The sequence below is a fragment of the Selaginella moellendorffii genome, unplaced genomic scaffold, assembly GCF_000143415.4.
Source record: "Selaginella moellendorffii unplaced genomic scaffold, v1.0 SELMOscaffold_37, whole genome shotgun sequence".
In the NCBI taxonomy this organism is placed as follows: Eukaryota; Viridiplantae; Streptophyta; class Lycopodiopsida; order Selaginellales; family Selaginellaceae; genus Selaginella; species Selaginella moellendorffii.
This window is the reverse complement of record NW_003314298.1, coordinates 1,493,038-1,506,923: the sequence shown is the minus strand read 5'-3', so window position 1 is coordinate 1,506,923 and position 13,886 is coordinate 1,493,038. Positions and strand designations below refer to the sequence as shown.

At 45.4% G+C, this 13,886-nt stretch overlaps 6 protein-coding genes across 6 annotated transcripts; 2 read left to right on the top strand and 4 right to left on the bottom strand.

Annotated features, from left to right (window-relative positions):
• Positions 1 to 3,579: 3,579 nt before the first annotated feature.
• LOC9653757 (alpha-soluble NSF attachment protein 2) lies at positions 3,580 to 5,030 on the bottom strand. The gene is made up of 9 exons (XM_002978415.2): positions 4,886 to 5,030; positions 4,790 to 4,839; positions 4,653 to 4,725; positions 4,502 to 4,581; positions 4,254 to 4,405; positions 4,032 to 4,191; positions 3,923 to 3,970; positions 3,776 to 3,856; positions 3,580 to 3,728 (listed from the first exon to the last, which is right to left on the bottom strand). The coding sequence occupies exons 1-9, from the start codon at positions 5,028 to 5,030 to the stop codon at positions 3,648 to 3,650; spliced, it is 870 nt and encodes a 289-aa protein (XP_002978461.1). The 3' UTR covers positions 3,580 to 3,647.
• Positions 5,031 to 5,530: 500 nt separating this feature from the next.
• Positions 5,531 to 6,235, top strand: LOC9653584 (serum factor response D). The gene has a single exon (XM_002978557.1). The coding sequence runs from the start codon at positions 5,531 to 5,533 to the stop codon at positions 6,233 to 6,235; it is 705 nt and encodes a 234-aa protein (XP_002978603.1).
• Positions 6,216 to 9,846, bottom strand: LOC9653756 (V-type proton ATPase subunit a3). The gene is made up of 17 exons (XM_024683297.1): positions 9,592 to 9,846; positions 9,490 to 9,534; positions 9,303 to 9,425; positions 9,138 to 9,245; positions 8,801 to 9,076; positions 8,612 to 8,749; positions 8,448 to 8,555; positions 8,290 to 8,397; positions 8,091 to 8,239; positions 7,876 to 8,029; positions 7,603 to 7,763; positions 7,330 to 7,539; positions 7,083 to 7,266; positions 6,948 to 7,031; positions 6,704 to 6,900; positions 6,587 to 6,646; positions 6,216 to 6,525 (listed from the first exon to the last, which is right to left on the bottom strand). The coding sequence occupies exons 1-17, from the start codon at positions 9,775 to 9,777 to the stop codon at positions 6,318 to 6,320; spliced, it is 2,499 nt and encodes an 832-aa protein (XP_024539065.1). The 5' UTR covers positions 9,778 to 9,846; the 3' UTR covers positions 6,216 to 6,317.
• A 97-nt stretch (positions 9,847 to 9,943) lies between these two features.
• On the top strand, positions 9,944 to 11,325 carry LOC9653583. The gene is made up of 4 exons (XM_002978556.2): positions 9,944 to 10,239; positions 10,294 to 10,404; positions 10,463 to 11,108; positions 11,155 to 11,325. The coding sequence occupies exons 1-4, from the start codon at positions 10,081 to 10,083 to the stop codon at positions 11,247 to 11,249; spliced, it is 1,011 nt and encodes a 336-aa protein (XP_002978602.1). The 5' UTR covers positions 9,944 to 10,080; the 3' UTR covers positions 11,250 to 11,325.
• Positions 11,259 to 13,272, bottom strand: LOC9653582 (probable arabinosyltransferase ARAD1). Its single transcript, XM_002978413.2, has 4 exons — positions 12,453 to 13,272; positions 11,978 to 12,274; positions 11,815 to 11,910; positions 11,259 to 11,730 (listed from the first exon to the last, which is right to left on the bottom strand). Exons 1-4 carry the CDS (start codon positions 12,957 to 12,959, stop codon positions 11,302 to 11,304), a joined length of 1,329 nt encoding a protein of 442 aa, XP_002978459.2. The 5' UTR covers positions 12,960 to 13,272; the 3' UTR covers positions 11,259 to 11,301.
• Positions 13,273 to 13,359: 87 nt separating this feature from the next.
• On the bottom strand, positions 13,360 to 13,859 carry LOC9653581 (40S ribosomal protein S29). Its single transcript, XM_002978412.2, has 3 exons — positions 13,759 to 13,859; positions 13,584 to 13,683; positions 13,360 to 13,511 (listed from the first exon to the last, which is right to left on the bottom strand). Exons 1-3 carry the CDS (start codon positions 13,818 to 13,820, stop codon positions 13,503 to 13,505), a joined length of 171 nt encoding a protein of 56 aa, XP_002978458.1. The 5' UTR covers positions 13,821 to 13,859; the 3' UTR covers positions 13,360 to 13,502.
• Positions 13,860 to 13,886: the final 27 nt, after the last annotated feature.

Genomic DNA, 13,886 nt, shown 5'->3' with positions numbered 1-13,886 from the left:
GACTCTTTAGCATTTTACACCACATAAGCCCTTTAGTAAGCATACTTTATAACCACTCAACTATAGCTCTAGAGTAACCCAATAAGGATGGAAGCTTACTACCTCCAACATGAGTAGAATATGGTGCTTCAGCTCCAACACAAAGTATGGAAAACAAAAAGGAGAAGCATGATAGAAAAAGACATTTGACAGTCAAGGGGAGTAACAAATCCAATAGCACCATGAAACTAAGCCACATGTTAAATAGTCTTGTTGACAACTTTTGCAAGAAAAAAGTCTAAGAAAAACCTCTCAATATGACTAAATTAGGACTAAGACTTTATGCTTAGGGAGACCTTAACTCTCACAAAATGAATGACACTACAAAGAGCACCACATGCAAGAGAGGGAACACACACTTTAAACACTTAGAGGCTAAAGATAACTACCCCCTCATTTAAAAACAATGCTAACACAAATGACAAATGGCACACACCAAAGGTGTGTTGATGCAAAAGAGCTTGAGTGTGTTTATTCAATGCTATCCCATTGTATATATAAGTTGTACATTACAACTAACGAAAGCGAACTACTCCACGACAAAAGAGGAGTGTTTAGCAGCAGTCTGGGGTTTCAAAAAACTTCATACATATTTACATAGTTCTCGAACGTTACTGGAAGGTGATCATGCTGCCATTACTTCATTATTAAAGCAAAAGAACTTAATTGGTCATACTACTGGTGGTTTTTGAAGCTTCAAATATATAATTTTGATATTATTCATTGCCTAGGGAGTTTTATAGCTAATTTTGATGCCCTTTCTCGAGCTCTTTTTCCTTCTTCACTCTCTTCTCATATTTTTGACGAGCCTATTGTTCTAGTATTTATAGAATTTCTAAACAAGGATTTTATGTTATTAGTGGTTGTTGTACTTGACATTCAGTGTCCACAAGGTACAGAGCAAAATTTATCTTCTCTTAATGAGGTTAATGAGGCTCAAAAGATTGAGCCATGGTTTCGAAAGCTTAAAGATGGGTTTGAGAATTCTACATCACTTACTGATGACTTGCCATTTTAGCATTTACATTCTCAATATCACCTTGAAGACAACCTTCTTTATTTTGCGGGGATGGATCCTGATGATCATTTATGGTTAATGGTGTTTTCAATCTTTATTCCATAGTTTCTCCATACCTACCATGATTCTCCTATTTTAAGTGGGTATATGAAACATTATTGTGTGACTGAGAAGTTGCGTAAGTCTTTCTATTGACTAAAGATGCGATATGATGTTATTCGGTATGTACATAACTATGTTTAGTGCCAAACTCGTAATACTCCCCCTAGGGCTATGGAAGGATGGTTGGAGTCAATTGCAATTTCCCGTCTATTTGAGTTGGTAGCATTTGATCTTATGAGACCTTTTCCACGATCAACTATTAGCAATGAGTATGTTATTATTACTTCTGACTACTTAATTCACTGGGTGGAAGTTGATGCTCTTGTTAGCGCCTTTGCAACTATTATTGGATACTTCCTCCTCAATCAAGTGGTGTTCTAGCATTCTTGTCCAAAGCAGATTCTTTCAGATAATTGTCTCACATTTATGGCTGAGGCATTTCATGTTTTGACATCTCAGTTGGGGATATACCACACTTTCACGAGTGCTTATCATTCACAGTCAGACGGTTTGGTGGAATGGCTCATTCGGACATTCAAAGAGATGATCGCAAAATATGTGAACTTTTAGCATTCTGATTGGGATATATGTCATAGGGGTGCAAAGTTCTATTGGTGCTTCACTGTATAAACTCTTATATGGTCGTGATCCAATATTACCAATGGAGTTAAGTTTACTTTCGCAATTGCTACGAGTTGCCAATGCTAGATCGTGGGATTAGTATTTGATGAGCATTCTTCCACTTGCCTGAGCAGAGTCTTCCGAACACCTAGACTGCATAAAGTGGGACAACAACAACATTACAACTCCCATCATCATCCACATATAAAGTATAAAATGAATGATTTGGTGTTAATTCATTTTCCCTATTTTATAGTACGTGGTTTATCTAAGAGGCTTCTTGCTCAATGGAAAGGACTGTATTGAGTGTTTTGGCAAATTAGATTGCAAATTTATGAGGTTTGGCATGATGTCTAATAGGCCGATCCTCTAAAAATTATGCATGTACAACAATTAAAATACTTCATACAAAGGGATCAATAATAACTAATACCACCTATAGATTCACCAATACCTCCTCTTGATGTTCCTCCAGATCCTAGCCCATTTATGAAGCAACTTTGATGGCCTTCCATTATTCTGAGATGAGGGGATGATGTAAAGTCCAAGTGTACGATGTTATATACTAATATTAGTGTAGTGGGATTTTGGTAGTTGTTAGATTGGTTTCAATCTGGACCACTCGCCACAACACAGTTTTATTGATTTTATATAGTGGTTTTGCAAAACTGGTTTTTGGTATTAATGTTTAAATCAAATCAAATGAAAGTACTTCATCCAGTTGTGACCAGCCCAAAACAGACCAAGCCAGTTAACAAGTTGGTTTATCAGTTTCAGAACAGTGGTGCAATGTTTGCAGCAAATAACACACATCCCACGGCAGATATATTGAGATGCTGTAGTCTAATCTGTATTAACATGTTTCTTTGAAAAAAGAACCAATGCTACAAGACTCAATGTTGTTAGGAAGAACATTGGAGCGATGGTTGTCACAAGGTAAGACCAGGTTTTATTAAAGATTTGATCTCAGATTAATACGATGCTACAAGACCTGGTCTCACACCACAATTCATCAGTGAGGAACCCCACCTTAAATGGAAGACAAAAAAAGATAAAAGGAGTTGACTCGACATGATTTTGACGAGAATATTCTAGCTGAGAAGGCTGTACCGTGCGTAAGAGCTTTCTCTTGGATGAAGCTTCCACATGGCTGCAAAGAACCAAACAAGATGGAGTGTACAATCTGTTGGTAGGCCAGGGACGTGAAGGAAGCTGAGAATTAAGCACAAAACGAAGTAAGAAGAAGCAGCTCAACTGGGGAACCTGGTCTGCTCGCGACGCACTCATACTCGTTAAACTCCGTGTGGTTGAGATGTCGACGAATTCAGCCCGACTTTAGCCAGTGAAAGTAGCAAAGACAGCAAGCACTTACCGAGAGCCTTGGCGAAGAAGAGATATGAGGCCGTCTTTGTTCTTGTCGTGCATCTCAAACTCCCTGTACATAGCTCCAGGCATTCTGGGGAGAACCTTTGTGGAACCTGGCCCGCAACCATCATGCTACAATCAATGTGGCAGCCACTTTAAATGAGAGTGAGGAATAGGTCCAATTCCGTTCTTCCACTAGTTGCGATGCTGACCATTAAACATTTGTTGTGTTGTCCATATGGACCGCCAGTTGTACAGTATTCAAATTGCAACTTGTTAACATCATCACAGGAGAAAAGAACTTCTTCTACTGTTCTGGTACTATTGACAATGCGAAGCTGCAAAATGAAGGCGCAGGTTGGTGAGTGATAGCTGCTGAATAAGCAATATCTTGCTGAATGTGCAGATGTGGCTTTGGGGGGCTAAAACGTTCATTTCATTGACTGTTTATAAAATTTCTCGCAACGCCCCAGGAAGGGCAAGAACCACAAGGAAAGTAGTTCTATGTTAACTCTTCTTCCTCTTCCTCTTTTGCTTTCAACGCTTTCTTTGCACGTAAGAGCATCGTTGTTTTCCATGGATCCTATGATATGGCACAAAATAAGAGAGAGAGAGAGAGAGCGCTCTTACCAGCCGGCTAATACTGTCATACTCCTTGACAGCGTCCGTGAACTTGGTTGCATCTTCTTGCTCGATCGTCTCTGCCAGCTCCTGCAAATAATCCAACAAAAAAAAAGCTATGGAGGATTCATTTCATCCCGTTGAATCTTCACAAACCTTGAGGAACTTGCACTCCCGTGTGTCTTGAAACGTTGGATCCAAGTCCTGGATATCGAAGGAACGTTGTGTTCCATGGCGAAATGAGAGAAGGATTAAATGAACATACCTGGTATCTCTCGAGAGCATTGCTCACGGCAATCGGGTCGGCACCACACATTTGACACAGCCCCGCATTGAGCAAGTAGCCTTTGACGCTGTACTTTGTCAAATTGTTATCCATGGAGCTTTTGGCAATGGCCTCAAAGATTTCGATAGCTCTTGGATATCTGAAAGAGACATAGTTAGAGCAAGCAAAGAAAAGATAAAAGAAATTTTGTGAAGTTCTTACTGCTCCAGTTGAGCTGAGAGCTCTGCAATTTTCAATTTGCATTGGTTGCTTGTGGTGTTCACCTCCTCGCCCTGGTATAAATCCGCTGCTCTCTCGTAAAACTGAACTGCAAACTCCAAATCGTCCTGCTTCTCATATATCTCCGCAATGTCCTGGTTTTCGAAGTTTTTACAAGGCCAGTGTCAATAGCGAAGATCAAACCCGAGCTCTTTCCTTACGTTCTCATGAGAAGAATGTCAGCGATTAACCTTGAAATGCTTGGCCGCCACGGACAATCTTCCAAGCTCCATGAAAAGCTTGGTTGCCATATTGAGCATCTTCACGGCCTCTAAGTTAACGCAAGAAGCTCTCAAGAAAAAAAAAAACATGCTCTTCTTCCTCTTTTTTTTCTGAGGTTACCTTTTGGTCTTTTCTTCATGTAGCATTTCGCAGCTTCCACATAAGCTTGTGCTGCTTCGGGCTTGCTCTCCATCTAGTTAAAAAAAAAACTTATCTTTTATCGCAGCTCCCTGGAACGAACTTAAACTTTATTCTACCTTCATGCTAACTTCTGCAAGCCTGAGGTAGCATTCGGCTCCTCTATCCCCTGATCGAGGAATCACAGTGACAAGAAGAACAAAAAAAATTCTTACATGATTTGGCAAGCTTGTAGTTATTGGCGGCCTTCTCCAGATACTCGGCAGCGTCGTCATACTTGCCACCCAAGAGATTCCAGCCTTTGAGCTTCTTCTCGGCCTTCTTCTCGTATTCCTGGGCCTTCTCCTCGTAATCCCCCATTGCTGTAGCTAAGAACCCTAACCAACCCGAAATAAAGTTAACATTTACTTTAAATCATAATAATGTTAATTGGTCGACTTCCCAGACTAAGTTCTACGTCGCAACTGAGATGGCTATGGTGGACGAAGATATCAAGAAAAAAATGGATTTAAAAACTTTGAAAAGAGAGTTAAAAAGTGTTTGAAATTGTTGGGAGGGAAATGAATGAATGCCTTTGTGTGGAACAACAAAAGTTTGTTTGCCAAGCAATGCAAAGTGTTGTCTAGCATGGGAGAAAGAGATGGCAGTTGCGGAACCAAACAACTAAATCCCATCGAGGAAGACCAAAAGCTATGAAAATCCTAGGCTATATTGAATGGCAAAAATATAACTAATGATTTTGTAACGCAGTATAAAATCAAATAAAATAATTAACCATACATAACAAAAGAGACATATCCGGCTTATTCTTATAAGGTTTTTAAAAAGAAAAGAAAAGTTGGTAAATGCAGAGAAGAGGGATGGGCAGGAGAAAGATTGATATCAAGTATCTTGTGAAGAACAACCCGCGGACACAAACATTCCGCAAGAGAACCGAAGGTTTGTTCAAGAAGGCAATCGAGCTTCAGGTCTTGTGTGGCGCTAAAGTGGAAGTCACGGTCATCTATGACTCCGGCAAGAAGCACTTCTTCTACTCATCCGATCCCAGCGCTCCACAAAAACTCCCACCAAAGATCACGGTGGAGTCAGTGATTGCCTCGAACAGCAGCAGCAGCGAGGATAGCTTTGGTGACGATGAAGTTGACAGGATGTTTGCAGAAGCTGAAGGCCAAGATCAAGATGGGATGTTCTTCACGGACGATGCAAGTAGTGGTGGATTTTTCACGTCCAGTGCTGAAGTTCTTCCGGATCACTTCCAGCTCTTAAACCTGGGCGATCACGCGAATGGTCACTTAGGCAATTATGTAAATGGTCACGCAGGGAATCACCACAATGATCATGGTCACTTGGGCGATCACCCGAATGATCAGCTAGATTCGATGTTTCCTCCCAGGAATGACCACCAGCAAATCTTCCATGGTTTGTATAGCCACCGTGTACATGGAGATGGAAATGGAGGTGGAAGTTTGTATAGCAATGGAGGCTTTGTTGCGCAACAAAACGATACTAACAACATGCAAATGGACAGCGATTTTGACACAGCAGTGTTCCTCAACCAGTCTTAGAAGAAAGAGTTCGCATTTACACAATGTATATAGCCATCTATATCTAACAATTTAGCTACAAAAACGTTTGGTATGTTTGATTTCAACCTTGATCGTCTTCTTCGAGTGTTGCAAATGAAAATGGCTCAAACTGGTAGCCATCGCCCCCGTAAAACTTGCCTTGGAACTCTACCCAGTGAAGGCGAAGCGCATGGAGGAATGCGCTGAGCGTCTCCATGATTAGCAACACCCCCACGGTTGCACAGATGAAGACGAAGCCACCGATGATGAGAATCATGGTGTTGTGGTAACTGCATCAATTCAAAAGAGTTCGCTTCATAAAAGCAAAAAAAGTAGAGAAAGACCACATACCTCCATGCCAGGATCAAGACTTTATCGTAAAACACGGCCGAGAGTTGGGCATGAGCGAGGCTGTGGAAAGCTAAACACGTCAGGAGCACGAAACAAACGAAAACAAAGTTGGTTTACCTGAGAGCCCACAGCCGGAGATAGGAAGCTGTGTTCGACACAGCACCTAGCACGAACTCAATGGTTTCTATCATTTGGTGGACGAAGGTCTCACCAAAGTCGAATTCTTCCTCGCCGTGGTGGTGGTCGTGCTCGTTGTCAACGGATTCACCATCCGAGCCAGCATTCAATATGCCATAAGAACGCCCGTGCGTTCTCTGTAAAACCATATTGTAAAGTCATCACTCAAGAAAGAGTGCATTACCTCTTCATGTCGTTTTTTCAAAGCCAATGGCTTCGGCAAAAGCATTGTTGGAACCGCCACGACAGCAATTAATAGCAGAAAGCACTTGGATAAAAAGAGATGTTAAACTCGAAAAATAATAAAAAAGAACCTTACCTGAACCTCCGTTTGTCCAGAAAAAAGCTGGTTTGGCCCAAGATCATCCGTTGGGCTTAAGAACATATAAATCATCACGTGGTACAAGTCCGCTTGGGAACCAGAGCACCACTTGATTATAATAAGCAGCGACAGGTATCCAAATAAGGAGCCAAGGAACAGGATCTGCGGAACAAACTGATACCTGGAAAGGTTGAGTTACTTGATCGTTTCGGTAATGCAGTATGGAAATGAATGGCACACTTACCAGATATCAAGTGGCTCGTTAAAGTAGCTGGCGTTGTAATAGCTCAAAGCCAGACCCAAGTTCATATGCACAACACCGAGAAGAATGGACATCTTCATCTTCACGGAGTTCAAAAATGGTAGTTCCGATCTAGAGCCATGCCATACGGGATCGAATCCAAACGGATATGTATAGCCAGGTCCTTTTATCAAACCCGCTGTACGTGAGTCCCTACGCAACAATTCAGTTAATCCAAAAACACAAAACCTTTACCAAATGCAAATAGAGACTTACTTGCAAGAAGGATCCCTGCAAACGTACGCAGACTCTCCAAATATTCGAAACGGCACCGAGAAAAACTCGTTGTAGATAAACCCCGTATATATCGAGAAGATCGACATCAGCAAGATCACATATCTGCCTCCAAACGCCATTCCCATTATGTCGCCCAATTTCTGTATGCACCATGCTGGAAGGGATCAATGCGAATGATAAATTTTACTAGCAGTGAAAACTTTCAAAGTTCTCCCAGCTTTACTAGTAAATGAAAACAAAGCGTCAAGGTACCTGGCTGCCAAGTTTCCCTTCATTCAGAATGAGGTAAAGCGTTGCCAAGAGAAGAACAATCCCGTGCCCCCAATCCCCAAACATCACAGCGAAAAGAAACGGAAAAGTAACTATTGTATACACAGCAGGATTTGCTTCCTTGTATCTCGCCACCCTACACTGACAGTTAACACAGTAAGAACGAAACGTGAAAGCCAGAAAGAGCTTGCTGTTACCCATAAGCATCGACGATTCCTTGGAAAGCCCCTGTAATTTTGTTAGTCTTGAAGAATGTTGGCGGTAAATCCTTTGTTCTAATCTCCTGAAAAATGGTGCCGACTTGTGAGTTGCTGTCGACTGTTGCGCGCATTAATGCTTCTTGAACCTGCTTTTCACATATAAAGTCAGCTTATAAAGCCCACAAGTTCAACATACCTGAGTTTTATTCTCGGTTGGACACCATGCTTCAGCTACTAAACACTTTCTAGTAACGTCCATGTTAAACTTATTCATGATATGATACACAGCCTTCTCTCTTTGAACCTACCACAGAAAACAAATTAGAGAAGCAAATTGAGATGGACGAACCTCACCATCAAAATCCAAAAGTCTAGTTGGTAGCTAATCCCTGCTAAAACTGTATCGCGATGACTGGTACCCGCATCCAATGTGGACTTCAGCTCAGACAATCTTCCTGTGACCTGTAAGACACTCCCTCGTTACATTCACAAACACCAAAAACTGGAAAAGGATACACCTCCGATCTCATTTGTCTCTGTAAACTTGGCTCCTCGGGATAAGGATAGCGGCTAGCACCAAATGCATCGCAGATTTTAACGATCTTAGCCTGTGTTCTTTCTCCAGAAAAGAACACGACGAACACAGACTTTTCAACCTGTAGATGAATACTATCTTTAACACCGAGTAGAAAAAAGTTTTCCGTTACCTTCTCACCGGTTGCAGGATCGGTGACAGGCCTTTCGACGACTGACGACTTGAAGACCATGTTGCCTCTGGTTGCTCGGAACAAAATGCGTTCGAACTGTATAGTCTTAAGTTTGGGTATCAATCCAGTTACGTATCCAAGCTGCCCTTTGGTCGGATCGGTTTGCATCTCTTGCTCTATAAGGAGGAGGGGACTATCCATAGACCCCTCGAAATCGTCGTACTCCCGTTGTGCAAATGCTGCCTCTGCACGTCCGGAGGTAAAAAATCTACCAGCCTTGTGAAATGAAACAAGCATAAGAAACGAACTGTTTCCAAAGTGCCAGCAAAGTTACTACCTTCAACAAAACCAGTTGAAACTCTGTCAGCTCCGCATGACTCCGAAATAGCCTCGCGCTGTTTGATGCTATTTCCTTGAGCTCAGTTTCATACTCTGAAAGTTTCACCTGCATGAAAACAGCAAGAATGATAAAAGTCGTAGAAAATGCAGCTGGAAAGCTTACCTCCAATTCATCCAGATCGACGTCATTCTCGATCGTTGACCTTGCCGCTATTAGAATGCCTGCGCTCTCTATTTGACTCTTGAAATATCTGAGCTGCCGACCCATTTCACCGCATCGTTTTACCTGGAGAGCTTTCAATGAGCTCCAAAATCTCTCCTTGCTACACACAGAAAAAAATCTATAGTACCTGGTTTGCGTAGATCCGTTGAGTGGGACTTTTTCCAGGATTTAACTGCGAAGAAGAAAAGATCGAATACTAGATCGAGGAAAACGAAATCTGTTCACTCACATCGCGGAATTGGAGCATGCCGAGCTGCCCGAGGTAGGCAACAGTGTCGTGCGCCGATTCTACTGGAATCACCATCCGGACGAGCGACATATCCTCCGATCGCAGCAGAAACAGGGGCGGCATTCCCGTCCACGACGCCGAGACGGAGCGCGCCATATCGATCACGGATCCGCGCCGCTGCTCCATTTAGCGCGCCTCCAGCGGCATCAGCGCGGCCGATCGGGATTGCGCGAGACACGATCCCCGAGCCCTAATCCCTCCATCGCCCAAACCCTAGATTCAACGAACCCAACGAGATTCCCGCCGGAGCTTCCTTGTCCGTTAGATCGGCGCCACAGTACGGCCGGAGCGTACGGCGCTACTTTTAAACCACTGAAAGTAGACGTTGCAATGGCCCGCTAAGATCGACGGTCCGTGTCCGACCTCTCTAGCATTTTTCTAGGGCTCTTGGGCGCCACGCGCAGAGATTTCGCGGCGAAGGGGCGAGCTATGAAGCGGTCGCAGTACAAGGGGACTCCACATCCAAAGAAGCGCAATCCTCTCGATGTCATCACCAACAAGCAGCCGGATCCGGGAGGCAAGAAATCGTCCAGCCCTTTGAGGCGGCTCCATGTCGTCCACAGCTCCGTGGCTCGGCTGATCGAGAGGGTAAGCAAGAATTCCCCCATTCCATTCAGTCTTGGAGCTCGAAATTTCTGGCAGATCGACTCGCTGGTTACTGGAATCCACAAGAAGAAGCTCTCCGAGAAGCTGTCCGTGGAGGAGATCGATAATTTCACGCGAGCGATGTCTAGCGTCGAGGACACGCTCCAGGTACGCAAATTCCCCAAGAAAAAGAAGAAAATTTCACAAGGTTTCTCTTTAAATGTAGGACTGGCACCGATTTTTCTTGGAGGTGGCAAAGCGTCCAGAGAGAACCGTGGAGAGTAGACTCGGCCGAGAAGACGTGACCAACGACGATCTCATTCCCATCGTTCCCACCGTCGAGAAAATGCTCGGCCTGAGCGATTCGCCGCTGGTTCCCGGAGCTCGAGATGATTCCAGGAAAGTTTTGCACTTCACCCCCGAGCTCTCGTCCGCGAGCAAGCGAAACCCGAGCTCTTCCAACTTGAAGAAGGTCCGTTTTGGATCTCAAGCAGCGACGCCATCCACTTCCAACAGCACCAAGCGAGTCTCGTTCGCGAACACCCCCGAGACAATCACTCCGGCCATGCCTTCGCCACCCCGATCAGTCCGTCTTCGTCGACCAAGTGTGAGCAGCTCCTCGTCCTGCCTATCGACGCCATCGTTTCTTCTTCGATCGGCCCAGAGTCCATCGTCGGTGGAGCTCGCAACGCCCCAGCCGGCGGACATTCTCAACAAGTATCCCCGACTCTTCTCCAATGCGTCCAGGTCTTCGTCCACAACTCTCTCTCCTCCGAAGACGTGCAAGCTTCTGCGGCCCCCGGAAAGCTCCAGCGATCGAGAGATCCACTCTCCAATCGCCCTTCCTCCACTCAGTCCCTTTCGAACTTCAGGTACGCTTATAGCTCGCTCGGTTTGATACAAGTTCTTCCTTTGCAGGCCTCGTTCTTTGTTCCCCTTCACTCGGGGAGAGCCCTGTCTCGGATCCAGGAAGCATGGACGTGACTTCCAAGCTTTCAGCCATGAGCTTGTAGAATCTGTAGTTCCTGTCCTTACGACGTTCTGTGTAAGTTTCTCTGGTTGGTATTATAACCTTTTACACTTCCACCAGTCTTGGATCTTAAGTCGTTTGGCTCTGTGCATTGCTAGCTTCATCGCCGGAACTTTCTTGTGGATCTGGCTCCACAGCATGTTGACAGCATCGTCCCTTTGAGAGGGGTGTTGATACTCAAAGTGCCTGGTGACTTGCTTGAGCCGCCTCCACATTTTCATCCACCTTCTCTTCGAGAACTTTTCCAGGGCCCCGAGGAGGAATCCCGGCCTGACCGCCTCGTCCACCGAGAAGAAGAGGCTAAACTCGGAGTAGTCGAGCTCGTCCTCGAATGGTAACTCTATTTTGTCGCTGACGATCACAGGGACGCAGTGACTTACAATCGCATCAAAGAGCCTGCACGAGGAAGGCGTGTCGCCGGCTGGGTGCAAACAAAACCTGGAGCTCCGCATGCCTTGCATGGCCTGCGCAAACAAAAGCAAAGCAAAGTAAGAGTTCCTCCTTCCTTCCAGCTTATTGAATGAAATCTCACGAGATTTTCTTCTTACTTGTTCTACAGTGAAGTTCGTGGCGATTCCTTCCTCGAAGTGGACGCGCGGCTGGTTCTCCAGAATGGCCGCCAGCTGAGTCCTCACGACACCATCCTGACCAAAAGGAGGAAAGAATCATATTCTAAGCGGGCGCTGCGACAAAAGGAAGAAATTCACTCACATCCTTGCGCTTGACTCGTCCTTGGAAGAAGAGCAGCGTTGTTCTCTCCTCGAATGGATCGCTCCCATCATCGCCATTGTAAGTCGGGACCATATGGCTGTAAGGCGCCACCACGTCCTTGTGAAGCGCCGCGACACCCTTGGGAAATCGCCCAAAGTCCGCCACCACCAAGAGCGACGAGTTGAGGCGGTCTTTGAGGAACCGGAACGCGTTTGGGTGGTGGAGTACGAGTACGTGATCTCGGCCCCCAGACCTCTGGTACCACGGTGATTTGCTGAGATACTCGATCATCCCCACCTGTGAATCAAACCATCGCTCGATCAATCGCTCTAGAGAAATCCCAAAAACTTTGGGCGAAGAAAACCACTGAGAAGTTCCAAAACTCTAAGAAGTTCTAAAGCTTTTGGTAGATCGGTCAAGATAGATCGGTCAAGACAAGGAAGGGAAGAAAAATCCAAAGCGCGAGAGATCTTACCTGTAACTTCTTGTCGTGCTCGGTCTCTGGATCCCTCATGCTCACCCCAAACACATTGAAGCTCAGCGACGCGAAATATGGCACGAAGAACACATCCGCCTCGCCGGGATCGCTCACTCGCTGCGCGGCTCGGAATTCTCGCCCCCCCTCGTCGAGCAAATCCAGCGTCATCCAGTACTCGACGCTGTGCTGCTTCTTCAATCCCTGGGTGTGCGGCCCGGGGAGATTGCTGAGATTCTTCCACGGGATCTCTTGCGCCGGGCCATCCCTGTCGAAGAGCCCAAAATTGTACTTCCTGGGGAGCTCGTACATGAAAACCTTGAGCTTGGCGTTCTTGCCGCTCGTCCTGGAGATCCCCAGCCTAGACTCGGAGCGTATGCTCTTGGCGATCCTGCCTAGCGTGATCTGGATCGGGAGCGAGCCGTAGAGCGCCGTGAGGAGGAGGCAGATTATCGCGACGCACAGCGTGATCAATCGGTGCTGGCTCACCATAAATGCGCTCTTCATGGATGGATCGATCGAAATATGGCGTCCTACATCTAGAAGGAAGAATCAAGGAGGAGGAGGAGGAGAAGGAGGAGGAAGAGGAATCTTGTGTTGCGATGGCGCCTAGCATCTGAATTCCCGAGCCTTTGTATGAACCATTACTGTCGCGGATGCCTCCATTCTTCGCTTTTTCCCGGCGATCGCCTCGATCGGGAGCTAAGTTGCTAAATCGATCGATCGATCTCGCGGAGTGCTATTCATCCACGAGCAGCCATAGCCCCATCTACCACTCACCGTCGATCACAGCTCATCTCGACGGTGCCAGCTCTGCCACGCGTTTAAACTGTAACAGAGATTAAATCTCGTGACAAGACAGTAGAATGTGACCTTCCCAACGCAGTAAAAACTTTAAAACACTCGATTCGATCAAGGAAAAACAGAGAACAATTTTCATTCCAGGAAGAACTCAAGCTACATGGTTTTTTTTTCTTGTCAAAATTTCGATCGCCTCTCTCGCGGATCCATTTTTCCTAGATTGAGAACTTCCTGGAGCTCGATTTCACTCTACCGGTACTGGAAGAACACGAAAGGAGTAAAGATTTCAGTCCCGGCAAGAGCAAAACGAGAGAGAAATTCGCCACGCACCTTGATGAAGCCAATGTCCTTGGCGTAAGTCTTGAAGCACTGTCTGCAGCACATTATCCCGTATTTGCGAATGAGGCCGTGGCCATTCCCACAGACCCGGCTGGAAATCCAGGGCAAAACATCGATCAAATTTCTTCGCGCTAGAGAAGAAGAAGAAGACCGAGAGAATCCTTACCACTGCCTAGATCCAGGTCCATACTTCTTCGGATGCGAGTTCCACACAGCGGTGTGCCCCATGGCGCCGAGATTTCTCCTCCAAACCCTACTGACAAGCCCTAAATGCCGAAGCCGTCAAGAGCCCTA

Excerpts from the sequence above, each read along its gene's own strand:
- LOC9653757 (XM_002978415.2), bottom strand. The coding sequence starts at position 5,030 with ATGGGGGATTACGAGGAGAAGGCCCAGGAATACGAGAAGAAGGCCGAG. Across the intron at positions 4,192-4,253 it reads CTCTCAGCTCAACTGGAGCA|ATATCCAAGAGCTATCGAAA; the intron begins GTAAGAACTTCA and ends TGTCTCTTTCAG. Across the intron at positions 3,729-3,775 it reads ATGACAGTATTAGCCGGCTG|GATCCATGGAAAACAACGAT; the intron begins GTAAGAGCGCTC and ends GCCATATCATAG.
- LOC9653584 (XM_002978557.1), top strand. The coding sequence starts at position 5,531 with ATGGGCAGGAGAAAGATTGATATCAAGTATCTTGTGAAGAACAACCCG.
- LOC9653756 (XM_024683297.1), bottom strand. The coding sequence starts at position 9,777 with ATGGAGCAGCGGCGCGGATCCGTGATCGATATGGCGCGCTCCGTCTCG. Across the intron at positions 9,246-9,302 it reads TCGATCTGGATGAATTGGAG|GTGAAACTTTCAGAGTATGA; the intron begins GTAAGCTTTCCA and ends GTTTTCATGCAG. Across the intron at positions 6,526-6,586 it reads GTCTTGATCCTGGCATGGAG|TTACCACAACACCATGATTC; the intron begins GTATGTGGTCTT and ends GAATTGATGCAG.
- LOC9653583 (XM_002978556.2), top strand. The coding sequence starts at position 10,081 with ATGAAGCGGTCGCAGTACAAGGGGACTCCACATCCAAAGAAGCGCAAT. Across the intron at positions 10,240-10,293 it reads TGGCTCGGCTGATCGAGAGG|ATCGACTCGCTGGTTACTGG; the intron begins GTAAGCAAGAAT and ends AATTTCTGGCAG. Across the intron at positions 10,405-10,462 it reads GCGTCGAGGACACGCTCCAG|GACTGGCACCGATTTTTCTT; the intron begins GTACGCAAATTC and ends CTTTAAATGTAG.
- LOC9653582 (XM_002978413.2), bottom strand. The coding sequence starts at position 12,959 with ATGAAGAGCGCATTTATGGTGAGCCAGCACCGATTGATCACGCTGTGC. Across the intron at positions 12,275-12,452 it reads AGCACGACAAGAAGTTACAG|GTGGGGATGATCGAGTATCT; the intron begins GTAAGATCTCTC and ends TTTGATTCACAG. Across the intron at positions 11,911-11,977 it reads GACGAGTCAAGCGCAAGGAT|GATGGTGTCGTGAGGACTCA; the intron begins GTGAGTGAATTT and ends CCTTTTGGTCAG.
- LOC9653581 (XM_002978412.2), bottom strand. The coding sequence starts at position 13,820 with ATGGGGCACACCGCTGTGTGGAACTCGCATCCGAAGAAGTATGGACCT. Across the intron at positions 13,684-13,758 it reads GGACCTGGATCTAGGCAGTG|CCGGGTCTGTGGGAATGGCC; the intron begins GTAAGGATTCTC and ends CTGGATTTCCAG.